Source organism: Neltuma alba, unplaced genomic scaffold (assembly GCF_004799145.2).
Source record: "Neltuma alba isolate B1F8T4 unplaced genomic scaffold, ASM479914v2 tig00011587_pilon, whole genome shotgun sequence".
Taxonomy (NCBI): Eukaryota; Viridiplantae; Streptophyta; class Magnoliopsida; order Fabales; family Fabaceae; genus Neltuma; species Neltuma alba.
The window spans coordinates 441523-460746 of NW_021636240.1; the positions used below are offsets into that span (position 1 = coordinate 441523).

General features: G+C 34.7%; 3 protein-coding genes across 13 annotated transcripts; 2 read left to right on the plus strand and 1 right to left on the minus strand.

Moving 5' to 3' along the window:
- Nucleotide 1: 1 nt before the first annotated feature.
- On the minus strand, nt 2-542 carry LOC114715335 (uncharacterized; the record flags this gene model as incomplete). The annotated part of the gene is made up of 3 exons (XM_028900149.1): nt 351-542; nt 157-252; nt 2-67 (listed from the first exon to the last, which is right to left on the minus strand). Coding segments are annotated over exons 1-3 (354 nt in total), but the record flags the coding sequence as incomplete, so codon positions are not given.
- Nucleotides 543-4428: 3886 nt separating this feature from the next.
- LOC114715336 (serpin-ZX-like) lies at nt 4429-5307 on the plus strand. Its single transcript, XM_028900151.1, has 3 exons — nt 4429-4771; nt 4862-4890; nt 5059-5307. The coding sequence occupies exons 1-3, from the start codon at nt 4429-4431 to the stop codon at nt 5305-5307; spliced, it is 621 nt and encodes a 206-aa protein (XP_028755984.1).
- Nucleotides 5308-11340: 6033 nt separating this feature from the next.
- On the plus strand, nt 11341-17092 carry LOC114715356 (pentatricopeptide repeat-containing protein At5g56310). 11 transcript variants are annotated; one of them, XM_028900178.1, is made up of 9 exons: nt 11807-11889; nt 12601-12666; nt 12805-14186; nt 15144-15265; nt 15368-15410; nt 15896-15981; nt 16069-16216; nt 16343-16399; nt 16485-16502. In XM_028900178.1, coding segments are annotated over exons 1-4 (1455 nt in total). In that variant the 5' UTR covers nt 11807-11883; the 3' UTR covers nt 15145-15265; nt 15368-15410; nt 15896-15981; nt 16069-16216; nt 16343-16399; nt 16485-16502. The 11 variants fall into 11 exon arrangements, with proteins under 11 accessions (XP_028756016.1, XP_028756015.1, XP_028756018.1 ...); XM_028900183.1 differs by lacking the exons at nt 12601-12666; nt 12805-14186; nt 15896-15981; nt 16069-16216 and adding exons at nt 11341-11411; nt 11510-11570; nt 16699-17092 and having other exon boundaries at nt 11653-11889; nt 15144-15278; nt 16340-16399; nt 16485-16599; XM_028900182.1 differs by lacking the exons at nt 12601-12666; nt 12805-14186; nt 15896-15981; nt 16069-16216 and adding exons at nt 11341-11411; nt 11510-11570; nt 16699-17092 and having other exon boundaries at nt 11666-11889; nt 15144-15278; nt 16340-16399; nt 16485-16599.
- The last annotated feature ends 2132 nt before the right edge of the window (nt 17093-19224 follow it).

Consider the following 19224-nt stretch of genomic DNA (forward strand, 5'->3'; position numbering starts at 1 on the left):
AATCAAAGAGACGGGCCAAAGAGAGAGCGTTTATTTCCAAATACACGCGACGAGATGCATCATGGATCTGTGACAATAAGAACAGAAGAGAGGCAAATCAATGCGGAACACACTAATGACATTTGCCTCGCGTATGCATTTGTATTTAACTTGTACCAAGCGTGATGTTTGCGTAAAGACTTGAGTCAATTCTTCTTCGCTGGCCGAAGTAGTTGCAACCAACTCCAGCATAAACAAAATGTCGGACAAAACCTAACAGAAGAATTTGAACCAGGAGTTAGATCGAGTCGTGAACTAAATGAAGAGATGATTGAGTCCATGGCATGCAATTTGCTTTCCAAACGAGATACCTCATGAGAAGGAAGTTCGGGGACAGCAGACAACAAGGTGTGTGAATGGGAGAAAATGAGATTATGTAGCATATGGGCGATCGAAGCACGAGCAGGAGGGGTAAGGATTTCGTCTCTGAGAGTCAAGAAGGCAGTCCTCCACGACCTCACCAATGACGGTGATGGCAATGTCCCAGAGCCCGTGCCCGCCATCGAAGTGATCGGAATTACTTACAAAATCAAACATCAAACAATTTTAACGGACGTGTTCGCCTTTCGGCCAACCTGAACTCAGCGCATCTGCCTCACTTCTCAGTTCTCAGCACCCTTATTAGTATCTCTAAATCCTATCCATTCAAATGATCTAAAAGCTCACAACGCACCACATCATTAAGCTGTTAAAAATGAATCCTCACCATCCATTGTCTTATAATGCTAACGGCAATTCTTCAAGGTTCTGCTGGATTTGAGTTCAACACTCGACATTCTGCGGGCTCCATCATACATATCAAGTAGATTTTCGAAGTTCTTCCCCTTTTTAGTGATTCCATCTATATATCAAATAAATTTTCTTGGTTTGATGTGACCCCAAAAGTTTTAAAATGTAGCAATATTTCCATTGTGTTAAAATGTTAATGTTGACCATTAACATTTCATCAATAAATCACACAATTAATCAATATCGAAGTGACAGTATGCATGATTTATGTGTAAAAATTTATTTTACTTTTGAGTTTTGATCATGCAAGAGTGTTTTGGCTCCAGAGTGTTCATGTGTTGCATTTGCTGATGATGAAATATAATTTCAGGTAGTGAAATAAATTTTTTGAAAAAGATATTAACATACACACACAGGTGATGTAATTTACAAGTTATGAATAATGTATATCACCAAGTGAAAAAAAGCAATAGCAAATTTAACACATGTTTGTGTAGTGAAGTGATGAAAGGTAAAGTGTAATTGTTTAAGGTTACTGAATAGCATAGTTTACTGTAAATTTATGTGATATATTAATTATAATTTATTCAATTCGTTTTAGTAGAGTCATTTAATCATTTAATTAACTAAGCCAGGCTACCATCATATCAGGCAAAACACTTTAATGTGCTATTCAATAACCTAATAAAAATACATTGACATCTTTTAGCTTAGTAAAGTCTCTAGTGTGCAATGTACCAACATCGTTAATACTAGCCCTGATTCTAAATATAAGCTAATAGTTAGTTTATTTTGTCAGGTAGGAGAGGAATGTAACGTCACTAATTTACTGTAAAATAAGGTAAACTGTGAGTTATAACATTGAGTTCGTATAATTATTAAGAACTTCTGGTCAAAATATAAGGCATACCACAACCAATAACGTTGTAATGTTGAATCTCTGCACCTGTGAGTTCTGCAAGTGAGTGCCTTCAGTGTTTTGGCTATTTTTTGAGGAGATATATATTGTATTGTAATTTACTAAACCCTTTTGAATTGTTACGCTATGCTCACATTAAGTTACTAATATTCATTATATCAAAATTTTCAATCGCGACTGAGTGTCCTATTTTTCATACATTTGAGTTTATACTTAAATGATGATATTTTAAAAATAGAATGCATGATTTTATGCTATTGAAGAAGTTGATATAACTTAATAAACTTTATTAATCTTTTTAAATTAGTCTACCAGCTCGTAATTAAGGACCGAAATTGGATCAAAGTCGGTTGTACTTTAGAGGGAGCTGTCAAGCATCGTGTATTTGCTATTGGCAATTATGTGAATCAGAGGCACTACAAAAAAATAGACTTTAGGCGACGACTTTCGGCGGCGACATCAAAAAGTCGCCGCTGAAAGTCTCGGTTTCAGCGGCGACTTTTTTAATCGCCGTTGAAAGTTCGCTATTGAAACCAAGACTTTTAGCGGCGACAAAAGTGTCGCCGCCGAAAGTGGACCTTCAGCGGTGACTTTTTTGTCGCCGTCGAAAGTGGACCTTCAGCGGCGACTTTTTTAGTCGCCGCTGAAAGTTCGCCATTGAAACCAAGACTTTTAGCGGCGACAAAACTGTCGCCGCCGAAAGTGGACCTTCAGCGGCGACTTTTTTTGTCGCCGCCGAAAGTGGACCTTCAGCGACGACTTTTTTAGTCGCCGCTGAAAGTTCGCCATTGAAACCAAGACTTTCAGCGGCGACAAAAGTGTCGCCGCTGAAAGTGGACCTTCAGCGGCGACTTTTTTTGTCGCCGCCGAAAGTCCACTTTCAGCAGCGATTTTTTTAGTCGCCGCTGAAAGTATAATATAATAATATATATTTTATTTTATAATATTAATAAACAAATTCAATCTGGCTCAGCGGCAAGAAGGTTGGACACGAAAGGAGGCGGTCACGAGTTCGAACCTAGAAGAAGACACATTTAAGGTGAAAATATTTAGACGATGACGTGGCGAGGAGGAGTGACGTGGCAATGACGTGGAGGTGGCTAGTGATGATGTGGCGGTCGGCGGTGATGACGTGGCCGCTGATGACGATGACGTGGCGGCCGGAGACGATGACGTGGCACCGACGGTGATGACGTGGCATTAGTAAAGTCAATTCTTCTTAGGCATTACTTTCAGCAGCGACAAAAAAGTTACCGCAGAAAACACTTTCGGCGGCGACATTTGTCGCCGCGGAAAGGTCTTTCAGCGACAACAAGAGTGTCGCCGCCGAAAGTGTTTTCTGCGGCGACTTTTTTATCGCCGTTGAAGGACTTTTCAGCGGCGACACTTCTAAAAGTCACCGCTGAAAGTATCTTTTAACGGTGACATTTTTAGTCGCCACTGAAAGTTTTCAGCCACGGCTGCTACGGCAACGACTTTTCAGCGGTGACTTGTCGCCGTAAAAAACTTTCGGCGGCAACTTTTGTACTTTCAGCGGCGACTTTTGTCGCCGCTGAAAGTCAATTTTTTTGTAGTGAGGTTACTGAAATCTGTTCATGTTTGGTTTGCTTCGGTTCTTCGGAGCATCCAAATGGATGGCACCTTTAACCAAACAAAGCCTTTGGTTTGCTTAGTTCCTAGCTACACCTGCTTCAGCTATGATTTAAAGAGTGCTTGTGGCTCTTGGCCGATTTCGCGTTCACTCGTCATTTACTGGGTGCTTTTAAATTTGTGTTATGTGCATATGCAGAGATTAATGATGTTGAAGACCCGGACATTACCAAAGATGGTGAGTAAGTTATTGTTCTTAGATTAAGGACTGGAGGTAGTATATCACTTCTTTTCTGGGAATTTGCTGCAAAAAAAAAAAACACAAAAGTCAGTTTCCTGTTTTGAATACTCTCACGGCTAAAACAAAGCCCAACATTTACCATTATATAGTATTATCGATCTTATAGCAGTATGATAAAATCTGTTCACTTACAAAATTTTAACAATAATGATTAAATTAAATTGAAAATCTGCATTTTAGGAGATTATGAGAATATAATTACCAGTAATTAAGGAGGAAGGGGCAAGTGTTTTCAGCTTTTATATGCAATTTTTTTTTTTATGATAATCCAAAGATATTGAGTGAAATTCCAAAGTTATTCCAAATATTAAATGCCAATCATCAATGAGTTTAATTCCACATCAATCAATTTTTATAAATAATTTTAAAATCAAATCGTTTTCTAATGCTGCATTTTTATGCTGCACGACAACGGCCTTGTTCAAGAAGATCAAAATTTATCTTACCAGTTACCAATGCCATTTTCTTACAATTATCCACATAAGATTCTTCTGATTAAAAAAGGAGCATCGTTCATTATCCATTTTTTTAAAGAAATTCAATTTTTTGGCCCTTTAATGGTATTAAATTGAATTTCCTTTTGGTATGTCGAAACTAAAAAAATTTATCCTAAAACATTTAAGATTCTTTATGATTATAAATATTTAAGACTCTTGGCTATGATATATAAATATTTAAGATTCTTTGTGAGTATGATTACATTAATTTTTTTTTTAACGGAGTTTTGCTTTTGCAGTTTTGCGCCTTCCCAGGACCTACGTAAGTAACGTGACGCAACAAACTAAATCTCCTTCGTCTCAGGGTTCAAACCTAGGAACAAGAGTTTAGGTTTGAAGTACTGTTATCCATCATGCGGCTCAATCTCCTTCGTCTCAGGGACCGGCTCTCCATCACTCCATGGCTGGAGAGGAGTTTACTTTCCTTCTCCTTCTGCCCAGTTCTGGCAAACCAAGCGGCTTCTTATTGTAGCAGAACAAGAGGAGGTCAGAAAACTTGGGAAGGTCCCAGCGTATTACAGAAAACGACGTTCTTTGGAGCCAATCTACTTTTGGACGGAAAAGTTGCCGAAAACAAAGTGGTTTCACCCTTGTCCTTCCAAGTGGTGCTCAGCCTCCTTGTCGATCATCTCAATCACTTAGCCTCCCAAATGTCCGATATCATCTGTGCCTATGGTGATCCAGCCGTCGGCCCTCGTATGCGTTGCGCCAATGCCTTATGGCATGATCAACCGCTTACTTTGAAGTCCTCTTTTAAATAGATTCTCGACTCTGATTATAAAGCAGCTGTGAACCCAGTGGACTTTCAAACCCAGGTAATTTTTTACAAGGATTTCATGTGTGTCCACTTGCTAACCTATCTGTTGGAGTAGATACAAGTTTCTTTTCTTCTTATATCTCTAAGATAAGTAAGGAAATTAAGGGAATCAAGAACAACTTATTGTTCCCGTGAAGTGCTTATGAAATGGCTATAATTTGTCCAGGCTCCTGATGTGAGGCAAAATATTAATTCATGGGTGAAAAATGAGACAAATGGCCTGATTCAAGACCTTATTGGCGAGGAGTCTGTCAACAAGTCACCCCGGCTCGTCTTTACAAATGCACTCTACTTCAAAGGAGCATGGAATGAGGACCGACATAGTTCACCCTTCAAAGAGGACATTGAAAATAAAGAGACGGCTTCCTTCAACACTTCCAAGAGGAAAGAATATGGTATAGTGGTTATAGCATGAGCATGCTCAATCTACCGTATCAAAAGCAAAGTCAAGATAAGTGCCGAGTCATGATGCGTGTCATTTATCCGTCGTAGATACTGAACATGGGTCTGGATTCCGTGTTACTGAAACCCTAATGCATGTACGTGGCCACATGACCCCAAAATTTGATAATTCTTCTGAGGTGGAAAGCTTCCCATGTGCGGAGGCAACTTGGGGTGAGATCGCCATTCTCTAAAGGAGAGTTGACAGAGATGTTAAGTTCTTTTGGTCGTCGAAGGTTATGTGTTTCCAACATATTTCAGAAGGCATTCATCGAAACAAATGAACAAGGGACACAAGCCGCAACAGCCACCGCTGCAGTAGTAATGTTTGGGTGTCCACCACGTTTGCCGCGTCCACCTAAAATTAAAAAAATGCCCTAAAATTTACTTCCCATGCCCCCTTAATGTTGGAAGACTAGCAGGGTTTGGAGATATTCTCATGGCCAGAACAGAGTTGGCGGTTAGTATGGTGCTCAATCCTCTCCCAAGGTAGTGTTTCAATGTTACGTGTCATCATTATAAGTTGTATTTTAAATGTTTAACTCTCTTTAATTAGTTTTTTTTATCATCAGAGACTCTGTTTCGTGCTGTAATTTTTATACAACTAAAAATTATTTTAATACATCTATTTTCAAACGTTCTAATATTTCATAAAACTTATTAATTTTGATTATCTTATAAAATTTTATAAGTCTGATTTTTCATCACATCAATTCAAATTTATTTATTTAGGTTTCTTTTTAATGGCTAAAAATTTTTTGTTAGGTCTACATTGACCAAGTTATTTAACTTTTTGTGCCAAAAAACATTAAACAAATAAATATTTTCATAAATAATAAATAAAAATAAGGAAAAGAAAAAACTTTTAAATATTCTTCAAAATAATTTTAGTCAAAATTAGGGATTTAGTATGATGAAGGGTAAAATAGTAAATAAAATTTTTCTAATACAAATTTTAATTAAAAAAGATCTTTCTAGAATATTTTTAACGGAATTCTGATTTTAAAATACAAAGGAGACCTGTGTAATTAAGTCAAAATGTAAGTAAGATTAGAATATTTTACTAAAAAAGCAAAAATAAAAACACACGAGTATACTTATGTAGACAAACTTCAGAGCAAACGGCTCTTGCGAAAACCCCATAAAGGAGTTATAGGTATGAACTATAGCAGATTATCTACACGTGTGAGATAAAAACCAACCAAGTGGATGCTCACAAATTCCATGGGCCACTTCACATATGCGCTTTATGATTATGGAGATGCAAATAGATGTTTTTTAATGGTGTGATTAATGGTATGTAATTAGAAAACAATTATAACTGTTCAGATAAGAAACATGAGGTTGGTCTTCATTCAAAATGATCCATCAAGGAAGTACGGGCTCTGCAATAACTGCAAAGATGTAAGTTTGAGAAAGTGCAACAGAAGAAAAATTGCAACTTCGGATGACGATTCCGACAAGATTTGTACCCCTTTCTCTTTTTTAACGCTTGATCAACGGCAAAAAATCAATTTGAAGAACAACAAACAAAAGTTAAAACAACAAAAGGAAAATAAAAAATGAAGGGTGTTCGAGGAGGATGAGTTGGGAAAGAAAGGGATACCTTTAGTTGTACTTTAGCCGCATCATCGCGGCTTTGAACAGCTTCAATGGCATCCCTTTAATTCTCAAGAATCTAATTGCTTAGCCTTCCTTTCCTTCTCCAATTTGAAGAGAGCCATCTCCAGAAAAATGTGGATTTACAGTGAAGATTAAAAAGAAAAAAAGAAATGTCACCAATAATCATACGTGGCTTCTAATATCGAGATGTGGCCTTTACAATAATGAAGGTAAAATCAAATAATATTTTTTTCTGAAAAAATCAGATTTTTCTTGACAAATAATAACTTTTGACTAGCAAATAAAATTCAATGTAAAATGTGGATTATTTTCTTGGGATGACACAGCCTTAACATGGCTCAAATTAAGTTTTGGATGAGCGAATTTTAATTTATGCAAGTGAAAAATGCCGTGCATCATATTCTTAAAGACCAAAACAAAACAAAACAAAAATAAAACAGCAATCAATAATCAATATAAAAAATTTCAACAAAATATACATAAAAAGCTTTAAATAATCATACAAAACGTGACATATAAATCATCAAAATTAGACCACCTCCAAATTGTATGTAATATTAATGATTTTAATATATTTAAACCATAGCCATACTTTTTGAAATGACCGAGAGTCAAAGAGAAACAGAGGATAAGAAAAACCCCTATTTCTCTGTTCTTCAACTTTGCAACAATGCAACATGAAGATCTGATGCGAAAAGTCAAAGAACTCAAAAATCAAAATGTTCAACATAGCAAGAAAACGGCTGTGCTTCAACAAGCTTTTAAAAATCAACGTACGGTTAGCAATATTGGTACCAATTTAGCAACCCACATACCAGAAGAAGGTTAGGTATTCTTAACTCGGGTGCGCCTTGCTTCTAGTCGTTGCTTTTAACAACATTGTAAAGATCTGAAGCGCTAGAGAGAAATCAGAAGAAGGGACACCAATCAGCACGACAGAAAACAAATCCAGAGTCAAAGAACAGCACAACAAAGATCCATAACCCAAGAAGAGAAATAAATCCACGACCGACCAACAAAAATAAAGCAAAACAAAGTAGATGGGAGATACAGCAGGCATGTGTGAGTTGCTACCTCCGATACCCAGCTGCTTCAAGAACTGCAGATGGCCATGAGAAGCTGCCAAAGAACAAAAGGAAACAGAACATAAAACTCAAATTGGAAACATGAATAATATTGTTTATAAGCTCCTCATGCATGCTAGTTCTCTAAAAGCTAATCTCTAATAGTACGTAGCTGGTCTTTAGTCTATCTTTTTTTTTTTTTGAAAATTTTTAGAATTATGTGAAGTTATATTTCTTATGCTGTTTTGTAATGCTTTAATTGCTGAAATCATTTTATTCTTTTAAAAAACGTACGTTTCTAACATTATACATTTATTATATTTTATAATATTAAAATTAAATTTTATAGTAATTGACATGATCATCAATGTCTCTAAGAAAAGCCACATCCATGGCTTTATATCAGATGAACGGAATGCTTGTTTCAAATCTCAGTGCTATACGATTGCGATGTATTTTTGTCCTTCAGAGCAAATTATGAAGCTGAGAAAAAGCTAAAACCATGTAATTTAATTTAATATCAAATCGAAAAGTTGGGGAACAATCTCATTAACAATATTATTGGTTATATTTCGGATGACGCCTGAAAATGATGGAATTTTTTTTTTGGACTGATGAAAATGATGGAATTTGACAAATTGTTAAGTGTGAAGCAGTGGAGCCCACGCAGTGTGCTTAGTGACATTTAATACTCTTTTTCATATAAAAACTAATTAATTAATTAGAGTTAATTAAAAATGTTAGTTGAATTCGTTAACATGATATGTTTTTTCTAAAATGCTCTAGGAGAGTGTTTGGCAACCTTGCCAAAATCACTTTTGGAGCTCAAACCATGGTTTTAGGATTTAGGCTGCCAAACACCTCATATTTTTATGAAACCATGGTTTGGCTCCAAAATTATGGTTTGACCCCCCCAAAACATTGTTTCATGAAAAGCAAAAAAAAGCTGCTTTTGGAAAATTTGGTCTTTTTTTTTTTTTTACACATTGCAATACTACTTTTAGTCTTTAATATAAGAGTTAGTTAACTAATTTAAGTAGATTAAGAAAATTAATTAAGTTAGTTATTTGTAATAAATATGTATTATTTTTTTTAAATATTCTCTCTAATTATATGTACTAACTAAAAGTATCATTTGATAAAATATTTAACATGTGTAAGTATTACAAGGACTATTTTTAAAAAAATAGATAAATCTGATAAACAAAATAGGCTAGGGTTTTATATTCAGAACCAAATTGAATATCAAAATAGCTCTTATATTAAAACTTGGAAGTAGTATGTTGTTAAAAAAAACTAGCTATAAAAAATGGTATGGGATTTGGTGTTTAAGATCTTTAAGAAAAAAAATATATTTTTCAATTGGCAAAAAAATAATCATTTTTCTGAAAACATATTTAATCTTATATTTTATAAATACATATACACATTAATTATTTATTAATTATATTACTTATAAATTATTTATTATGTTGGCAAAAAAATATATTATTAACAAATTTATTACTTCAAATAAAAATATATTATAAAATTTATTTTTTATGTAATTATCATATTAACTTAATATATGTCTTTTTTAGTAATTTATACATATAAAAAGTGTTTCTGAAAACAACTATCCAAACACTTTTATTTTATCAAAATTACTTTTTTACAAAATTTATTCTTTCAAAATCTATTCTCAAAAATCACTTTTTTTTCCCAAAAGCTATTCTCCAAACTATGGTTTGGTTTTATCCAAACACCTCCTAAGAATCTTTCTTAATTTTCTCATTCCTTTTTCTACTTGTTTATTGTTTAGGAGAATATTAATATGATTAATTTAAAAAAATTGATAAATATATAAAATAAATATTATATATAAGATTAATATTAATTTTTATTTAGATCTTATATTAAAGATAAAAAGAAATAAAAAATATTACTAAAGGATATATGTGTTTAAAAAAATACAGAAAAAGTAGCGCAGATGTTGGGCTGAAGAAAAAAAAGTTACGCATGTCAGAACCTGACAGTTTTCTTAAGAGTACCATTGTTCCGGGAAAAAAAAAAAGATTTGTTTCCATGGGCCGAAAAAGAGTAACTAAGAAATTTTGTTTTTGCCGACAGTAACCAGGAAATTAGAGATAGGCACAACCAGATTAAGCCCATTTACTTATGTACTTTTTTTTGTGCTCCATGTAAAACTCAATTAATTAATTTTGAAAAGATTAAAACAATTAAATAAATTATTATATTTATTTTTTTAAAATTAATTTGTTTTGCATATAAATTGATATACTACCTTTTGTTCTTAATATAAGAGTTCATTTAATTTTTATTTTGGTTCTAAATATAAAACTCTAATTCACTTTGTTTTTTATATTTATCTATTTTTTAAGTTCTAACTAATACACGTAACTAGCAAATATATTTTAAGAAAGATAATACATTTATTACAAATAACTAACTTAACTAGTTTTCTTAATTTACTCAAACTTATTACAAATTCTCTTAATCATTTTAGAAAGATTGTGTAACATATGCTCTAATTAACTAATTTTTCTTGCTTCCTTAATTTTTTCAATTTAGTTAATTAATTTTTATATTAAGAATATGAGGTAATATATTATATTAAGTCAATTTTTTCAAACGAGATTTTATTTGGCCAAAAAATCAGATTTTTAACATATATATTTTTTAATAATAAAAATTCACATGATATATCATAAAAATTACTTTTGAAAAGATTCGATGAATGAATGGATAACAAATGTATATAAGTAAATGATTTAAGTTTTCTCCTTATATAAATTATCTTTATTTTTTGGTCAGGAGTATAAGTTATCTAATTAGATGCACACCTTTTCTAAACAAAAAAAAGTTCTAAAACCTCGTTTATTTTCTTATTTTGAAAACAGTTTGTTCCTTTTTAAAAATAAAAAAATAAAAAACTTTGTTTGAGTAGTTGTTTTGATTTTTTAATTTTTAAAAACAAATAAAAAATTTGTTTGAAAAATAATTTTTAAAAAATCACATTTTGAAGAAAAAAAACACACTAGTAATAGTTATCACTAGTAGTAATAAGTAATAGGTAGTAGAAGAGAAGAGAAGAATATTTCTCTAATTTTTCATTTACCTGCTTTCTTACTTTCATCCTCTGGTTTGAGCATCTTTATTTTTAAATATAATTTTTCAAAACAATTATCCAAAGATAATTTTTTTTTGTTTTCTTATTTTCAAAACTTATTTTTAAAAACAATTTTATAAAATTATTTTGAGGAGAAAAAAAAAAAACAAAAATCCTCTGGCGCAGCCGCATCTCTTGCCATACAGAATCACAGATTCCGCGGCACTTGCAAGCCCTCTCTGAACCTGATGCTTGACGCATCTGCCAGTCTCCCACTAATAGGTAATCCCCGAGTCAATAGCTCATTTTCCTGAACTTAGGTTTGATAACTCTTTCCTCAGTTTTGAATATTCAATTGGCTGTTGTAAATTTTGTATCAGGACAGCTGTGGCTTCAAGTTCATTGGCGATGATATTTTAACAGAGACGAAATTCTTCTCAGGTATTCGCCTGCGAGCAATTTCGAATGCTTACTGCGTGTTATCGATTTGAACGCACCTAGGCCTGGCTCATCTGTTTTGAAGGACTTGTAAATAGGGATTTGGAGAATAATAAGCGAGTGACGAGTAAATTCAGATGCCGAATGAAAGTAAAATCGAAGGTCATGCCACAGTTGCGGTTGATGTGCCTGATGTCGAGAAGCAGGACTCTCGAGAGAGTAACTTATGTAGCTTAGGCGGTGGTGAGGATCTAAAATCGATTGCAGTTTCCCCAACTAAGGGCTACTTGTCTAGGTCTGGAAGTTCCCAAGAACAATGCAGGTATAGTATTCCCTCTTTCCAGTATCCGCATAGATAGCATCCTATAGCTGCACAAGCCTCCCTTATTAGGGAATACTATACATGTCTTTGGCATGGAGTCTGGCAAATGAATTAAATAGATTAGGAATATTGATATTGATTATATTGATTGTGTTTTATGTTGGTATTGATATTGACTAGATATCATGGTGAGTTTGAGTATGCTGAAGATTGGTTCTACTACAACCCTAGTTTTGGGTCTGTATAGGCAACCTAAGCACATTTTATTTGACTAAAATTCTAGTAATCATAGTCTGACTTAGGTATGACCGAGGCAGTTTAGCAAGTCTTAACACCCAAATAACTCAGCGTAATACTAATAGTAAATAAACTCAGTTCCTTGTTACAAATCCTAATTCTACATTTACAAAAATGACATATTTTTATTAAGTGGAATTTATTCTTGTGTCGTTGCAGTATTAGTTGGTGGCTCTCATTGATAAAAACGCTGACATTTAGCTTACCCTATCAAATAACAATCATACCATCGTAAAATGCGGTCTTTATAAAAGATGATGAACAAGGCTCTTCAAAGTTGAGACTGCCAGATTATAATTTTTAATTGTCACCTTCTTTCATTTTCAAATATGAATATGAAAATTCTTTTTTTATTCTACATAGCAAACATTGACATTGGAATTGCTGACGCGCAGCTAAAACTTTGATTTATAGGCAAGTTTCAGATTGGTAGTCGAAGGTGTATGTGAAGTCCTCCTTTGCTATAATTGTGTGCCAAAGGTAGTATATTTATTATAAAATTACAAGTGTTCATTATAATTGTTGGAGGACTTGTAAAATTGAAAAAGAATAAAGGAAAACAGCCTTCCAATGTTGTTGCCAAATCTGCGATTCTTCAGCAAGTACTGTGTTTTTCAGCTACGCACCTACACATATTTTGCACCACCACCATCAAATGCTCCTCGTCTTTCACTCCTCATAGATAAATGCAAATCCATGCACCAACTCAAACAAGTGCATGCTCAGATGATCATTTCGGCTCGCATCCATGACAACTTTGCCACCAGCCGCCTACTTTGCTTTTGTGCACTCTCTCAATTTGGGGATCTCAATTATGCATTCAGAATCTTCAGTAGCGCCTGTCATCCCAATAGCTTCATGTACAACACACTTATTAGAGCTCTAGCTGGCGGCCCAAGTCCCCTTGAAGCTTTGCTCCTTTTCATTGACATGAGGAGGCTTGGTGTTGTACCTGGGAAACACACCTTCCCATTTCTTCTTAAGGCATGTTCTAACTCCTACTCCTTGCAACATTGCCAACAAGTTCATGCCCAGATTCTAAAATTTGGATTGGATATTGATTTACACGTGATTAATGGGTTGGTGAGGGGTTACTCTGTTTCAAACAATTTGGTTGAAGCACGTTTTTTGTTTGATGAATTTCCAGAGAAAAATTTGAGCCTTTGGACAACAATAATCAGCGGATATGCTCAAAGCTATTGTTCAAACGAGGCTTTGATGCTCTTTAATCAGATGATTGCCCAAGGCTTTGAACCAAATGGTGCAACTTTGGCTTCAGTTCTGTCTGCTTGTGCACGAGCTGGCTGTCTTGATTTGGGGGAAAGAATTCACGAATTTATGAAGAATAAAGGGGTTCAAGTGGGGGTGATTCTTGGTACAGCATTGGTTTACATGTATGCAAAGAATGGGGCAATTACAAAGGCTCAAAGGTTATTTGAAAGTATGCTTGAAAGAAATATTGCAACTTGGAATGCTATGATATGTGGGTTGGCTACTCATGGGCATGCTAAAGATGCCCTTATTCTCTTCCAGAAGCTGACAAAGGAGCAGCTTGTACCAAATGATGTCACATTCATAGCGGTTCTATCTGCCTGTTGTCATGCTGGCTTGCTTGATGTTGCACGTGACATCTTTCAATCCATGAAGCCAATTTATGGTATTGAACCAAAGATTGAACATTATGGATGCATGGTTGATCTTCTTGGAAGAGAAGGCAAGCTGTTAGAGGCAGAGGAGCTGATAACAGATATGCCATGGAAAGCTGATGTGGTTATTTTAGGAGCTTTATTGGCAGCTAGCAAAAACAATGGAAATACTAAGCTTGCTGAAAGAGTGGTCAAAGAAATCCTGGCTCTCGAACCTCATAATCATGGAGTTCATGTTGCCTTGTCAAATATGTATGCAGAATCTGGGCAATGGCAACAAGTCTTGAGAATGAGGAAGATGATGAAAGAAGAGAAACTCAAGAAAGCACCAGGATGGAGCCTCGTGGACACTTAGTTGAGTTTCTATCATGTGTAGCAATTAGCAAATAGCTCTGTAGGAAAGGAACCCTAATGCATGTTCATGAATCTGACAGAAGGAAAAGCTGGAATAATGGTGAAAATGATACCAGAAGGAAGGCTTTGATACTATATAGACTAATATGATTGGAATGTTATAATTATTCATTCTGCGGAGAGGGATATAAAAAGAGAGAGGAGCCTTCGCTTTAACTGCTCATAAATACAGAATGATATCCTATCCCTACTTTAATGGTGTAATATCTATGATAATAAACTGAATCTTCTATATCATAACAGAAATAATTCAAAGTCTTGCTTGAGCATAGCTAGTTCCAATGTCAGTCTTTGCTATATTGAATAAGAAATGATATTTATATTTTTATTTGAAAATATTATAAAGTAACCGTTAAAAAAGTATAAAAATTCTCTTCACATGGTAAAAAGTTATTTTTGTTATTGTTTCCGTATTAAGGTTCAGGGCTTCTTTTTCTGCATTCTCCACCGGTCTCTACTTCTATAGCTGTTCTGTATAAGGCTTCTCATGATGATGTTCTCAACTACATGGTGGATGATTCTAAAGATTGATTATTGGGTTTTGAATTTAAATTCTTCCTTAAAAGTTGTTGTTATTTGTTTTGTTGACTAGACTAATTGAGGGTGTGATAGACTACGATGTGGCCAACACAATAGTGAAAGAATTGGGAGAGTGAGAATCCAGTCAACATAAGTGGGAAGAAGTGGTGCAAGAGAGTAGTAACAGTCTAAGTCCATCATCCATGATCTGCACTCATGTTGCATCACTTTACACATCTTAGATTCTAGAGAGTTTGATTAATTGTGTTAGTTTAAGTTGTACCAAAATGTCAATGTGTGATAAAATCATTAAATGCATTTTTATGTCAGATATTTTATAAAGAAAATTGGAATCATTACGTTGTATTGTTTCATCAGAATATGTCAGCAAGAAAAAGAAGAAAGTTTGATAGATCTTGGATGTCAGTGTCGGGGTGGATTGGCAAAAGCGCATCAAACATGCATAGAAACCTGGTTTCGCACAAGAGGATCTAACACATGTGAGATCTGCCAGTAAGTTTTAAATTTCATTCATAACGTGTTTAACAAAACTTTGAAGAGCAGCATCTCAATGTGATGTTTTGACTTTGATTTAAATGCAGGCAAGTAGCTCAGAATGTGTCACCTCCTGAATCCCAGCCAAATGTATGTATCTTACCTTTTTGGTCTTTTTCCACTGGGTCAAAAAGATGCGGTGGACTGGAGAATTATATATGTTGTGTGCTTAAAACTAAACGCATAAGGCTAAAATTTTGAATGTAATTGTATGAAAGATGAAGCACTATCCCTTTCGTTTTCAGTGAAATGAGACAGCTACATGCCTGTGGCCCTTTTAGCTAAGTTCCACATGAAGTTTATGTAATTAATAGGGCATTTGAGTCTGAGGATTGAAAGGTCTGAGTTTTATTGAAGTTAACATCCAGGGGAATATGCTAGAATGGGTAAATTATTGTGTACTCTTTCGCTTCCCTTTGGATTAAGATGCGCCAGCCTGCACCACTGTGGTTTGTCACTTTGTCTTGACAATCATGTGAATGTTAAAACGATTTCTTTTTTGGTTTTTTGGGGAGGGGGTGGTTAACAGTCTTATTATTATTGAGTGGCTGACTCAGTTGTTTCTTGTTTTCCAGAGCGTTCTGGTATTGCTGCTAAGATTGAAAGGTTATTTTGAAATAGAGATAATTAGTAGCCTTAAAATACAATGCAATTAGCCAAAGTATGATTAAACCATAACTTTAATAGTGAATTGTTTTTCATTTTAACTTTAATATGATTACATCACTCAAGATGGGGAGCACCACAGGGTGGTCAAGAGTTAAACGCGACAGATCACACCACAGATTGGCAAATTGAATTCAAAACAAGTCAACCGTGGGGAATCATAATTTACCTGAAAATCCTTTTGATTGGGTTTGTAGGGGTTGCCATGCTTGTGGGCTTCAAAATAGGTGGTCAGTATTGGTGGGGTCTCAGTCACTGGAATCGAAGTTCAATTTTTGTGAGGAATTGAGTTTAGAATGCGAATATAGATTCTCTCATGCATTTATAGGTTTTAACTTCTGTCAATTATGCAGCAGACAGATTACTGGGTATGGAGGATTGACCCGACAATGAGGACACAGGATCGTGAAAGGGTGAGGAGAAGGCTGTCCATTTACTATTTTCATCACAAATATATATCACTTTTGTAATTTGCATCCTATCTTTTTTTCATGACAGGGATGTTTTAGTCCTCTCTGGGTTGCATTTTCAATTCTCATCGGTGGTCTTTTGTTGGATGTGCTCATATCCATCACATTTGGTGTCTCTGCACTACCTGTAAACATAATAATCGGTATTTGCTTAGACTACGCTTTCTGAATTTAGTGCCAATCGTGAACATACCAAGTTAAAAGCAATATTTGTAGTCTTTAAATTGGAAAAAACTACGCAGGTGTTATCATTGTCCTAGGACTTGGCACTGCACTTCGGCTGGCCCTAGAATTCTGCCATGAGTGGGGTTTAAGGAGAGCTGGACAGAGGGTGGAAAGTAATGTGAATCATGGGTACCACCCTGCTGTGTAAGTATACAACTGCAGCTATGGCAAGATCCCGTTATGTTTGGTGCTGTATATACCTTTTCCATTTTCTATTTCAGTCATTCATGAACCGAACACGTTCTCTGTAAATTCTTGTTGCTTTACCTTTCTTTCTCAAAGAGAAAGGTGATTGATCCAAAGGAGGAAAGTACATAATAGGAAAAGATGCGCTTTTTCATACCTTTATCTTGAATTTTTTTCCTGACATTTTAACCTCCCTCCAAGCCCTATGCTTGTTCAATTTGCAAACTGTATATCACATAACCGTTTAAATATCATCACAAGTAGTGAATACGAAACATGCACGGCACTTAGCTGAAGTGGCAAATGCATAATAGAGTTGCGCTTGGGTTGTTTTATTGAGTAGCAGTGGCAAGCACTCAATTTCCATATTTCCTGTATGCACAACTACTTGCCCACCCTACCTTTTGATAGCCATTAGCTTTTGGTTTGGTGTCTTTTGTTCAATTGTTAAAAATTAGACAGGTTTTTGTGTGCATGATGAGCAATTTGATGAATGAGTTGCTCTATTTATCATGATTTGTTAATGTTGTGGCTCACTATAAATTTTATATTTTGTATTTCTGTGCATTGGGTTGAGTTGATCCAATAGTTAATTTTTTTTTTTCATCCTAACAATGGGGTGGGTTGTGGACAACAAAATTTTAGCTCTATAATGCAGCACTAGCCAGTTGTGCGTTGACAACACACACAAAAGCCATTTGGTTCTCAATTCTTCCTCCAACAGCCAAGCCTTCCTTGAATCTTCCTCCCATATGTTGGTTGGCCTGCGTTCATCCACCCATTGAGAGCGGTCTTTTTCTTTTGATTCTTTGCTTTATAGAAGGCGAGGTCTCCATTGCCATGTTAGCTTTGTTTGTTCTCATCCTTCTTGGGGTCTTGTCTTTGTCCTTGAAGACATGCTACCGATTCTGCTTTGTACTGGATCCTGCATCTCTCAATATATACTAGTGCCACAATTTAACTTTGGAAACCTCAGTAGGGAAGGAAGTGAGGGGAGAAAAAAAGTAATAATACTACTGTGGATATGAATAACCCTTTCTTGAACCTGTGGGGCTTTGAGACGAACATTTTGTCGTTGTGTGAGATTGCCTTGATTTAAATTCGTGGTCTGGGGGCGAAAGCAAAATAGTTGAACCATCGAGCACATTTTTCAAGTGCCAACCTCTAATCATCACCAGTGCAGGACGGGTTGGGTTGATAAGGACACAGGACAGAGCATGAAATTTCTCTAACCCTGACAAAGTCTCATGGGTCGGGTTAACTAAATGATATATGATCTGTGAATTGAGATACAATTCTTTTTACATATTTATTTTCAATTCCGTAAATTACTATTAATAAAAAATTAGGGCAGAACAGTAAATTTCTCCTAACCCACCTAGCAAAGGCTCATAAGTTGGGTAACTAACTGATCCGTTTCCAACCTTTAAGGCATTGTTTGGAATCGTAGATAATTAACATTTTATGTAAATTGAGATAAGTTTCACGTGAATTGAAATAATTTTTTTCCACATATTTGTCCTGTCCATAAATTATTATTAAAAAACTGTTTATAAGACATTTTAAATGGACTCTAAGAGTAGTTGAAAACTCAAACCAATTAATTGTTTTAATCGTCAACTTTGGTCAAACTAGTAAAATATGGATTATGGCATATGGCAGTTGGAGTTCAATATATAAAACAGAATTTTGAGTTTAGTGACGAAAGATTTAGAACTTGTTTGGGATAACATTAAAAAATACTTATAAAAATGTTCACATAAGTCGAGATAAAGTTGTACTTGAATACTTAATTCGTATTTTATAAATCATGATTAGAGAGTTATTTAAAAACTATCCCAAACAGGTGCTGTTAACAAATAATTACTTTTGTGTTTTAGTAAATAAAATTCTTTTCGCATATACCTTGTATTGCATAAAGATTACGTAAGTTAATCAGTTTTAGTATGTGAATTTTTTTTTTCAAAAGAAGAAATAAACACAAAAAAAAAAACAAACATGATTTTTCTAGATAGAAAAAGACTTGCATAAATCAAATTGCAAAATTAGGGGGAAAATAGTGACAAAAAGTTATATAGTAGCATGAGAATAATGTTGTTTTGATTGACATTAGTGTGAATTTATTCCTTCATGTACGTTATACGTGTAGGGATGTCTAAATATTAACGAGTGTGTGGCTGCTGTGAAGGGTGAAGGAATAATGCCGCTGTCAATAGGTTCTTATCTGCTTGAAGCCATGGCCATGAGCATCGTTAAGTCACTTTAAACAATCCTGATATTTAGTAGAAGCATATAATACTATAGCACTGAGATTCTTTTATTCCCAGTAAATCTTATAATATACGGACAAAAGCCCA